The 12079-nt window shown below is 35.6% G+C and overlaps 1 protein-coding gene across 1 annotated transcript in view; it reads left to right on the top strand.

Annotated features, from left to right (window-relative positions):
• Nucleotides 1-433: 433 nt before the first annotated feature.
• IQCM (IQ motif containing M) overlaps nt 434-12079 on the top strand; it is a 343964-nt gene continuing 332318 nt past the window's right edge. The window contains exons 1-3 of the mRNA XM_046657520.1: nt 434-470; nt 8547-8626; nt 10540-10807. Coding sequence (XP_046513476.1) covers nt 434-470; nt 8547-8626; nt 10540-10807 — 385 coding nt within the window. The remainder of the gene's footprint in view (nt 471-8546; nt 8627-10539; nt 10808-12079) is intronic.

Here is a 12079-nt window from a genome sequence, read left to right as displayed (position 1 = left end):
GAAGGGCCTGCATAGAGACTTGGGCCCAAAGATCTGGATCTGAATTCTGCACATTCCACTAAATAACTGCTTACATTAATAAGTTATTTTACTTCTCTGAGCTCCAGTTTCCACGTCTGCCAAAGGTAGGACAATAGTTTCTATTAGGTTTTTTGGAACTGGTAAGGTAATATGTATACAAGCACTTGATAAACCACAGAGCCCTCCTCATTGCTAGCTATTGTTATTCTTGTGTTTTGGAGGGGAAGGCAGTGAAACTTTTAGAGCAGAGGAGTGATGTATAAAAGTGTTGATCATTCATCTTGTTTCTTCATGAGTGAGTGAAAGAAATAGCTGAAAATAAATATTCATCATCACCATTTACTTAATGTGATTGTGTTTAGTGACTTGGAGTCCAATCTTCAAAAAAGGAAGATCACCTTAACTGCCCATCATGGCTACTGCAGGGGCTCTGCCTGGTAAAGCAGAATGTGAGTATCTACACTTATGTATTAACTCAATGCACAATACAGGATACTCCAACAGCTTTAAGGAAACTTTTCTATTAATTATTAACCCTCAGAGTGCTAAATTTATTGGCATACCTTGTAAGAATGCATCTCATTCCCTTTATTTTAATATAACCAACTTTGGAGAGATCTATGGCAACTTTTAACTTAGTGTGCTACTCAATATGGTATCCACTAACCACGTATGGCTATTCAGTGCTTGAAATGTGGCTAGGGAAACTAAAGAACTGAATATTTAATTTTAATTTCAATATAAGAGCTGATAATTCAGTTATTGGAAAACTTTTAAGCATGTTTGGAGCAACTTGGGTATGTGAATCTACTTTTTCAAGCAGACATTTTGCAAAATCTAAATACAGATCAAGTATTTCTGATAAAAATGTAGCATCTGAATTGAGATGCAAAATACATACAGGATTTTGAAGACAGAACAAAAAAGAATATAAAGTATTTCATTAATTTTTAATATCGATTAATGTTGAACTGATAATATTTGGATATATTTTTGTTTAAATAAAATATTCTATAGTAATTAATTATTGTGTTATTAAAATTAATTTCCCCTCTTTCACTTTCAGAAGTGTGACTACTAGAAAATTTTGAATTACATATGCAGCTCACATTATATTTCTCTTAGAGCTGATCTGCATTTGGCAACACTACAAATAATCTTAAATTTAGGTTTAGGTAGTATAATATAGTGCTGCGTATTCAGCTGGGATTATTAAGATTTCCAGTTCTGCTACACACCCTTGGCTCTTGTGACCCAAGGTAGTAAATGATAGGCCAGCTGGCTTTTGTCCTGGGCTAAAACTAGCGCACTGTGTGGATCACTTTAACTGTTTTTCTATTTGGATAATACAGCACATTTTTCAAGATGGAAAGGGCAGAAAGGGAGGAAGATCCAGGAAGTGGAGGAGAAAGAATGTTCTCTAGTTTTTTGCCTTTGGGTTGTGCCCACAATTACTTAAATTATATTCGAGTCTTGATACTATGAACTTGGAATTCCCCTATATCTCCTTGGCAACCTAACCTACTCTGAGAAATATTAATGTAGAGAGATTTTTTTGTTGGGGAGTACGTTGTAAAATCTTCCTGAAGGATGTAGGAAACCTATTAGTCATTTGTTGTTGGCAAAGAGGGTAAGACACTTTGCTAAAGGAGGGATAAAGAAAGGAGGGAAGTGAGGAAAAGTGTGTCTATAAGAGAAAACTCAACAGAATGCTTTTAAGTTGGAACTGAAGAGTTGGGTCTTAATGCAGGATGTGTGTTGGAAAAAAATTGTTGAATATAGGTTTTAGGAGATGATAGACATGTGCCTCTTGAAATTTGGGTTTTACTTGGTTTTTAAATTCTTTTTGAAAAGAAATTAGAAATAAATTATGTTTTCTTCACTTATATGTAATGGAATTGAATGTAAACTATTTTATTTGAGGTTTCCCTTTAAAGAACTTCTATTCACTTTCTAGCGTTCACAGCAATTTGCCCTAGAACTAATCAAGTGATCTTAGTCCCAGCTTCCCTCTCCTGCTTCTCCTCTCTAAGCTTTTCCCCTCTCCTAACCCTTCCCTTCATCTGAACTTGCTTTTAAAAGATCTTTCTGCACACGCACTAATATTCAAACCTTTATTTTTTACTTGTCTGGTGTGTGTTTGTTATTTTGAGCCAAGGAATTTTTTCCTACAAAATAAAACTTAGGAAGAGCTGAAGTATGTAAAACAGATAAGGTCTGAGTTGCTCTGATTGAAAGAGGAAAGAACCCCCAAGGCACGTGAAATTGATGAAGCACAATTTTAAAACCACTGCCATAGTCTGGATTTGATTCACTGTGTTATTTCTCTTGGGATATTTCTGTTTCAAATCTTATCTCTAATAATACAATGTTAAGTCCTCTATCTTTAAAGGGAAATTCATACATTAGTGAGCTGGCAGTAGGGGGTGTTGGTGATTTATGTTGGCCTCTACCACAGCATGTATCTCACTGAATGATGTGGCATTTATTGACAATTTTTTCTGGTATTAGGCTCTAACCACCTGGAAGGCAGGGATACAGAGTGTCTTATTTATTTCAGCACATTTAGCACCAAAATAGCAATCTGGGACTTAGTAGGTGCTTAACGAACATATGCTGAACTGTCTCATTGAGACTGAGGTAAGGCTTCCCTAACACCTCTGAAATCAAACACACAGTTAGGTGCCTAAACTTCGACTATATAGGCAAGGAAGGCCTTAGCCAGGTGGCTGTACATCTTTGTTCAGGATATCTTAGTAAATTTTTGTGAAGTCTCTGAAGAATGCAGCCTGTTACAGGAAGGATGGAAACCCTCCGAGTAAGGCCAGTTATTTTTGTTATGGTTATAAAAAACATTTGTTAGTCCCTGCATCTTTTTGGACACAGAAAAGATTTGCTCAGTGATTACAATCAAGAGAAGGCCAATGGCTGGTGATGTGTCACAGTTCCTGTCTTCTGGTTTCTTCACTTCAGAGGTTTACTAGAGCAATTATACAGACCCTATAAAGCATTAAGAGAAATCTGAACTTTTATGAATTATCAATCATAATAGCATTAAACTGGTGATATATGAAGACTGAGTTTTTAAAAAATATATAAAATAAATGTAAGAAAATACTTTAGGCTAGCGAAATCATTTGGCATTAGAGATTCATTTCCTTTCCCCAGGGAAATGTTAGTATTTGCACTCATGTTTTAGATAAGTTTAATACGACTATTTCAACCTCTTCATGAACTTTACCATAAAAAATTTGTTATTGCTTATAATGTTTTTTTTATTGCTTTTTGGGGATTTAGTAACTTGGAGAATCCAAAATATGAAGAGATTTTATTATTTGCAAATGTATTAATTAATTAGTTTTGGATAAAAAGAACTATAATAAGACCAGATTCATTCAAACTAATTTAGAAAGTTGAAATTTATCTTTGTGCTATTGAAAAAATGAGGATTGACTAATGAAATTAATTATATACACACTCTTGGGGAATAATTTAGCCCAATAATAATAATAACTACAGTAATAATAATTGCTCACATTTATGGAAGGCTTATTATGTGCCAGGCGCTATGCTCAGTGCTTTGTGGCCAAGTCCAACTGAATCCTCACAACAACTCTGTGTGAGATATATTATTATTACTATCCTCATTTTACAAATGAGAAAACTAAGGCTTTAGACAATAAAATAAGGTTCAGGAATTCAAGACCAAAGACTATGACTCAGGAATGAGAGCTATGGGTATGTATTTGCAAATAAACAAAGCCTTAATTATAAGTTTTTTTTAACACAGAAGGAGCAGACCTTGACAACTTCCTCTTAATAATTGAATTTATAATGTGCACTTGGATGTATAAAAGCTGATGCTTATGTACTTACCCCATTGTGAACAAAGAAACAGAAGCCTCAAAGATTATTAACTGGATGGATTCTTAACGTCAAAGTTGTTTAATTTCTTATAATTTTAGACTGAGTTTGTTGAATATATACATATCCTTGGAAATTATAAAAATAAGAAACACGTTCTAGCTTTGCCTTTTCTAAGGCATTGAGATATGAGTCATCTTGTGCTACTTTGAGAATTTAACTCTTTGATTCAAAGACTAATTTTTAGTTCCAGGAGAACATCAGAACAGCTGCCTCAGCATCTTAAATGACAATGAGGGCTCAGGATTTCAGACTTGGAGTTGATGTGTTGACATGCCTTCAGTGGAGCCATTTCAGAATCTGTGCAAAATTGTTCTCTTCTGGTGATGGCTGCCTTTCTCTGCCCCTTTAATAACAATCCCAAGGCTTTGCTCTGTTCAAGAATCTCATGGCTTGACTGTGTGGGCTCACTGTGGCAGTACCTTGGTAAGTCGAAACCTACTGTACTTGCCAGCTCCCCGAAGGCCATTAGGGGTGCCAGAGTGGACATGAGCTCCTCCACAGTTCACAGGCAGCAGATGGCTCTTGGGGATGGGGAAAATCAGACATACTGGTCAACAAGGAGCCCAGCTAGGAAGAAAATGCTACTTTGCGAATTTAACTCCTCTGTCAAAGGCTAATTTTTAGTTATGAAGGGGAAAATCAGAACAGCTCTGTCAGCACATTAAATTACAATAAAGTTGCAGAATTGCTGTCTTGAAATGAAAGTGTTCTAGTCCATTCAGGCTGCTATAACAAAATATCATAACATGGGTGGCTTATAAACAACAGAAATTTATTCCTTACGGTTCTGGAGCCTGGGAAGCCCTAGATCATGGTACTGGCAGATTTGGTGTCTGGTGAGGGCCCGCTTCCTCACTGGTGGACGTCTTCTCACTGTAGGCTCACATGGTGGAAGAGGCTACCCAGCTTTCTGGGGTCCTTTTTATAAGGGCACTAATCTCAATCACGAGGGTGCCACTCTCATGACCTAATCACCTCCCATAGGGCCCACCTCCCAATACCATCACACTGGGCGTTGGGTTTCAACAAATGAATCTTGGAGGGGACACATATATTCAGTTTGTAGCAGAAAGTGTTGATGAAATTAGAATATTTCACTAGAGTGACCAGGAAAACCTCAGAGGAGTGTCTGGGACTCACAAGGTATTCATGGCATCAAGAAAAGCAGAAGATATATATAGAAAAAAGCAGGGACCAATTCAGGAGACCAGTGCCTGTGCAGACTCCCAGAATGACTGACTTTAGAGGGCACTCAGGCCCTCTGCATCTTGGAGCTTAGCCTGTAAACGAAGACTAGATCATCTCTAAGGTCTTGTTTGGAATGAAGATGTGATGGTTTGTGTAAAGCTACATTTTCACCAAAAACCAGTGATTTAATTGTTTCACATATTAATAAATTATACTCTTTGTCATATGTCTGACACAAGGCAATATTGTAATTATAAGTAATAATAAGGGAGGTTTGATTAATCAGAAGGAGGGGACTAAGGGAAGAAAGATTGTCATGAGAGGAGGAAAAAGAGGACAAGTTGTGGAGTCACACCTCAGAACAGCTCACTACCTTTCCTCAAAGTAGATTTAGGATTTAGTTGAAACTTGATGAAACAGACAATTTTAATTCCTGAACATGTTATGACTTTGAACGGTGAAATTTATATGAACGATTTTATCATTGACGTGTGAGCTTGAGATCTATCTGTACAAAGAATACATACACTTCTCCAGAAGTATATGTATGAAGTCTTGACAACTATTTTTTATTGGAAAAAAGAAAAAAAATGCACCAATCAGTATCCTTAGAAATATGTAGACAGCCCTGAATGTAGGGGAAATACAGTGGCAATGTGGGAGCACAGGGAGATTTGAGAGATTTGAGTTTGGTAATAACTTAGCATTTTCCATAGATAAGAGTGGAAGGAAGGACAGAGCTAGAGAGCAAGGGGAGATGTTGTTCTTTCTAAGATAACTACAGAGTGACAATTACAATTGCCAGTGGTGGAACACCTTAGTAGATTCTTCCTCTTCTAACCTAGCACTTTTATGGTAGGCTAGAGTCCAGTCATTCTTCTCTTTCATTTCATTGCCCCAAAGTAAGAGTTGCTTGTGGCCCATGAGTCCACATGGGAAAAAGCAAGGAGAAGTTTTGTGAAGGAATGAAGAGAGAGTTTGCTCCCAATATTTTATTATGAAATTTTCAAACATATGGCAACCTTGAAGGAATTTTAAATTAACTCGCATAGACTCGCCTCCCACTTCTTATCATTAATATTTTACTGTATTTGATTTATCACATGTCCATCCATCAATCAACATGCATTCATTAGTCAGAATTCAATATTTGTTTATAGTTTTTCTTCCTTTGGTGTAAAGTGTACTACCATGAAATGCAGAAATCTTAGGTGTATATTCACTGAGTTATGATAATCACATATGCTTGGGTAACCCACTGCGTATCAAGATACAGAACATTACCATCACTCCAAAAATTTCCTTCGTGTCCCTTCTCAGTCAATTTATGCCACTCCCTACCAAAAGAATCACTGTTCTGTTTTTTTTTTTTCTCCCATATGTTAGCTTTGTTTGTGCTAGAAATTCATGTAAGTGGAACCACACAGTATGTGCTTTTTTGTGTAAGCATGCTTACTTGGCATAAAGTTTTTGAGAATCATCCATGTTGTTGTGTGTGCCAGTAGTTTGATTCTTTTTTCTTGGTGAATTGTATTTCATTGTATGAGTATACCACAGTTTGTTTACTATTCTCTTGTTAATATACATCTGTGCTGTTTCTGGTTTGGAACTATTGTGGTTAAAACTGCTATGAACATTTTTGCATAAGTCTTTTGTGAATATATGTTTCATTCTCTTTGGTAAATACCTAGAAGTGGAATTGCTGGGTCACAGGATAAGTGTATATTAAGTTTTGTAAGAAATTGCCATATCTTTTCCAAACTGATAATCCTATTTTACATTTTCATCAACAACATATGAAGGTTTCTGCAGCTTCATGACCTCACCAACATTGGTTGTTACCAGTCTTTTTAATTTTAGGCAATCTGTTGGGTATGTGGTGGTATTTGCTATGGTCTGAATATTTGTGTTCCCCCAAAATTCATATGTTGAAATCCTAACCCCAAAGGTGATGGTGTTAGGAGGTGGGGCCTTTAGGAGGTGACTAAGTCATGAGGGTGGAGCCCTCATGAATAGGATTAGTGTTCTTATGAAAGAGACCCCAGAGAGCTCTCTAGTCCCTTCCCACCATGTGAGGATACAGCTGGACATCTGTGACCTGGAAAAGGGCTCTCACCTGACCATACTGGCATGCTGATCTTGGACTTTCAGCCTCCAGAACTGTGAGAAATACCTTTATGGTTTGTAAGCTACCTAGACTGTCGTATTTTGTTATAGCAGCCCAAATGGACTAAGACTGTATCTTGCCATGGTTTTGATTTGCATGAAGATGGAGTTTTTAATTGCTTAAAATTGTAGAGGTTAAAAAGAAGAGAGAGAAAATCTTGATCCTAAGAGTACTAAAGGAGGTAGAGTAATAGAAATGGGGAGCACACTGGCCAGACTGAAAAGCTAATTTGAATAGGTAATATATTTAAATTTTACTGAATCTAGGTTAAGAGGAGGAAGCCAAGAAACACTTATAAATATCAGAATCAGCTAATAATAAAGGAAATATATAAGGAGGAAATCTCAGACAAAACTAAATGAGAATGATGTATTCTCTGTACATAGTATAGAATTCTGTACATAGCTCTGGATAAAAAGAATAAATTAAAAACCTTAGGAAAATATGAATGAGATAAGTTATCATTATAATGTTGTCCATCTGTAGGTTTGTATATTTTTTTCAATGCTGTTTTTTATCCAATGCCATTAATAAACTTACTGAGTTTTATTTTGCAGTTATAATTTTATCAACAAATTGTAAGGTAAATATTCTTGAAGAAATGTACAGCTAAATGGATTAGTCATCAGGAAGAGAAAACACAGATAGACTTGTTAGTAATTTTTGTGTTCAAATCATGTTGTATCTTCTGTATAGTAACATTTAAAGAACTTTTAGAACTGAAGGGATTTCAATTTTGTGTTTTCTTTGGTCTCCCTGGACTTTAAAAATTTAGGATAATCTACTTTTTTACTCTGACCATTGTAAACTAATGTTTTTTATTTTATTTATTTATATATTCATTCATTTATTTATTGTTTGCTGAGGAAAATTCGCCCTGAACTGACATCTGTTGCCAATCTTCCTCTTTTTTTTTGAATGTGAGCCACCACCACAGCATGGCCACTGACAGACGAGTGGCATAGGTCTGTGCCTGGGAATTGACCCTGGGCCACTGAAGTGAAGTGCACCGAATTTACCCACTAGATTACTGGGGCTGGCCCTAAACTGATGTTTTTTAAAGGAGCATTACATTAACTTCTTTTGCATCCACTTATACTGTCTACTTATAAAATTCACTTTTTATAAAATTCTGCAAGAGTCATAACTGCCTCCAAATTGTAATTTCATAGTTTTGCCATTTTTGATTAAGAAAGTACATTAACTACATTAAAAAAATAAAATATTTCTGTTTCTATTTTAGGTCCTATGTTAGAGATCACCAAGCAAGATTTTTTTGAAGAAGCACAAGCTCTCATTGCACATCATAAGAAAATAAATGAGGTTAATGCTTTGCATTTAGCTAACATTATATTTTTCAGGAAACTGATAACTATTTTTGTATACTACAGTTGTTGTTCCAAATGATTGCATGAACCCTAATAGGTCCTGAGTAGAAGAGAAAATGAAATCCTTACTAGCCTTAAAAGTTGATTTCAGATTGCGTTTAAAAATAAAATTTTTCAACTGTACAGATTATTTACTTACATATGTATTTAATTTGCACATTTAATCCAATTTTAATATTTTCTTTTGATGAATTATAACAGAAGTACTTGGATTAAATATCTCAAGTAAATATCCCTCTTTAGACACGATTAGACAAAGCTAAACTAGAAAATGTACTGTGAGAGGCATCTCTCCTCTGGCCCCAGCATCACCCGCTTACCTGAATGTTCTTCCATATCCCTTTGCATTAGAACTGTTTACCAGTCTGATAGCTCTGTGAGGGCTGCCACTATCTGTTTTGAATGTTGTATCTCCAGCAATAAGCATTGTGCGTGGTTCAATAAATAGTTGCTGAATGGCATATGGAAGATGGAAGGTGAGAAGGAGTGAAAGGGAAAGGGACAGCAAAGAGATAGGAGAGTCAGTCCAGGGTGAAATTTCAGAGGAGAGCATCTGTAGAGGAGATGGGAAATTTGGGGGAGGAGCAGCTGTTGTGACAAATGGGCCTTCAGAGAGACAGGTGGGAGAAGGGAATTTTAGGATGGTTTACTGTGTGCCACACTATCCTATGCCCTTTCGAATACTTTTTTTAAAAAATAGAATTTTAAATAAAGATTTTAAATATTTTTCCATGCTTACTGTGGGAAGGGGGGATTATAATTTTTACATTTGTTTCTTTTGAATGGTCCTCTGTGCTGAGATTGGCCATATGTGATTTTAATCTTGTAATCAATATTGTTAGCATTGCTTAAATTTTCTCCTCTAACCAATTAAAAATTCTTTTAAGTTGTATTGATTTCACTAGTAGACACATGGGATAAAAACTTCACAGTCTTTATAGTTAGATAGATGTGCCTTACAACCTGACCTGTTTTAAAAATTTTATGCAATAATATAAACATAATATTCTCATCTTTGGTTGCTTGGCAAAATGTGATACTAGCATCCTAAAACCTCCTTTTTGGCATCTCGAGTTGGCAACAAGTTGAATTTGTCTAAACCTTTTTTTTGGAGGTGGGGATAGAGGGCGGTATAGCTCTTTCTATGGGCCAGAGAATGACTAGACTAGAACCATTATAATTATTTGGATAATTATGTATCAGAGACCTAGGATTGTATTATTTTTCTATTGCTCAAATTCATCAAAATTAAGTGATGGAAAGGATCTGAAACGCATATCCGATTATTAATATGTGTTTCATAAGAACCCTGCTCCATGGGTGAGCAGTTACTTTCAGTTGAACAGAGTGAGGGATTTGGGGTGTTAGCATTTTATGGACATTTGAAAATTCTTCAAAGATGATTGAAAAAATTAAATAATAATTTAGTTAAATTTAAATAAATATATAATAATTTAAATAATATAATAAATAATAAAATAATTTAAATAATATAATAATACTTTAAAATAATTAAATTCTTATATGTCTGTTTGGAAACTTCTATTTTAAGTTGGGCTTTAAAGTTGTATCTGAAAATAGCACATTTGAGGAGAAAACTTACTATTTTAAAATGTACATTCTTTTGAAGTGGAGTGTAACCCTCACGCTTGTTAAGGGCTTTTGGAGACCTATGAGGCTAACATCTGCTTTATCTGATTACTGTCATGTGCTTTATAGTAAATGTCTTGTAAAGTACTTTGTAAAATGTATGTAGTGGATATAATTTTAATAATTTATTATATAATTTTATTATACAATTAATGTTAAAAGTAAATTTCATTAAATTTATTTTTGTTTTACTCGTAGAATAAAGTTCAAGGTACTTCTATAAATGTTTTCAGAAATAAACATCAAAAACCAAAATCTGGCAAATTCATACCTTTGGAGATTAAAAAAAAGGAAACATTTGATGTGGTCGAAAAACTTCAGAGGGCACACAAAAGTATTTGTTTTCCCAAAGATCTTTCCAAAAGTGAACATTTGGAGGAGCCCCCACGCCAGCCTTCTCTCAAGGAGCCACGCATTTTTAATGTAAAAGAAAAATACAAGAAACCTGTAGATCTAATTGCAAAAGGTAAGTTTTTGGTGGAACAAAGAAGTTCAGCAAACCAACAGGCCAAACTCTTTGCTTCTGGTATGCTTGTAATGGAACTTCCTTGTTCAAACAAAACCCCACACTTTAAATTTTAGCAATGAAAGGTAGGAGGCATGATTAATAGAGCTGCTAAACTCTAGGGGCCACTGGAGATTGAGAAGAGAGCATCCTAATGAGAAGGAAGAATTTAAAGGAACAAAACTGGTTAGCCATATCTTCCAAAAGAGTGATATTCCTTCTATATACAAGTCCTCAGAGACTGTTTAGTTCACCGTTAACTAAAGCAGTCAGAGGTTTATGGCCCTGAGTGCTGTTCTTGAGCAGATAGGTAGGGTAGACAAGCTATTTGTGAGTGTGTACCTTCAAAAACCTATAAGGATTTTTGGAAAGTATTGAGTTTTCCTTTAGGACAAATTGTAGTAAAGGTATATTCTCTATAAATAACTCTATAAGGAACTTGGTAAGGTGGAACCTGGACATCTATTTAAGCAAAGTAATATTGTTTTCCTTAGACTAATGGCTAGACTAAATGACCTCTTAAAACACATTTCTAGTCATAGCTTTCATAACTTTATATACATTTTTCCTCTTTTGTTACTGCTGATTATGTTATGCATTCATCTGAATTTTTTTTCATCCAATGAGTGCCTGTTCTGTGCCAGCCACTATGTTAGGAGCTGGAGAAACAAAGATGAAAAGGCTCACAGAGTAATGGTGGGGATAAACATCTGGGTAATTTCTTATTATACAATTTGACCATTGCTGTAATAGAGGTAAGAGCAAAGCATTATGGTAACACCGAGGAGTAACCAACCAAGTGCCAGATGAAAATTTCTCAGAAGAGATCTCATTAGAATTGGGTTTTAAGGATAAGTTTGTTAAAGATAGGGTGGGAATAGGAGAGGCCATTTTGAGGAGTGGGAGCAAACTATTAAAGCTCTGAAGGATGAAAGAATGTGATATGTTTTGGGAAAGGAGAGATGTGGTAAGAAATGAAGTTGGGAAGATGGGTGAGGCTAGCTTTTGAAGGGAATATAATAGCAGGCCTAAGGTTTGAACCTGTGTGTAATGGAAAGTCAATGGTGATTTTAAAAGTAGGGGTAGGGAATGACCAGATATTTCTGTTAGAAAAACAAAATTGGCAGCAGTGGCTGTGGAGAGAATGGTGGCAGAGAGAGAAGTGAGGAGGCTGCCTAGGAAAGACATGGCCCATGTAAGAGATGGCAGGGACCTAAATTCAGGCAGTAGTGA

The sequence above is a fragment of the Equus quagga genome, chromosome 3 (genome assembly GCF_021613505.1).
Source record: "Equus quagga isolate Etosha38 chromosome 3, UCLA_HA_Equagga_1.0, whole genome shotgun sequence".
In the NCBI taxonomy this organism is placed as follows: Eukaryota; Metazoa; Chordata; class Mammalia; order Perissodactyla; family Equidae; genus Equus; species Equus quagga.
This window is presented reverse-complemented; position numbering and strand designations above follow the sequence as displayed.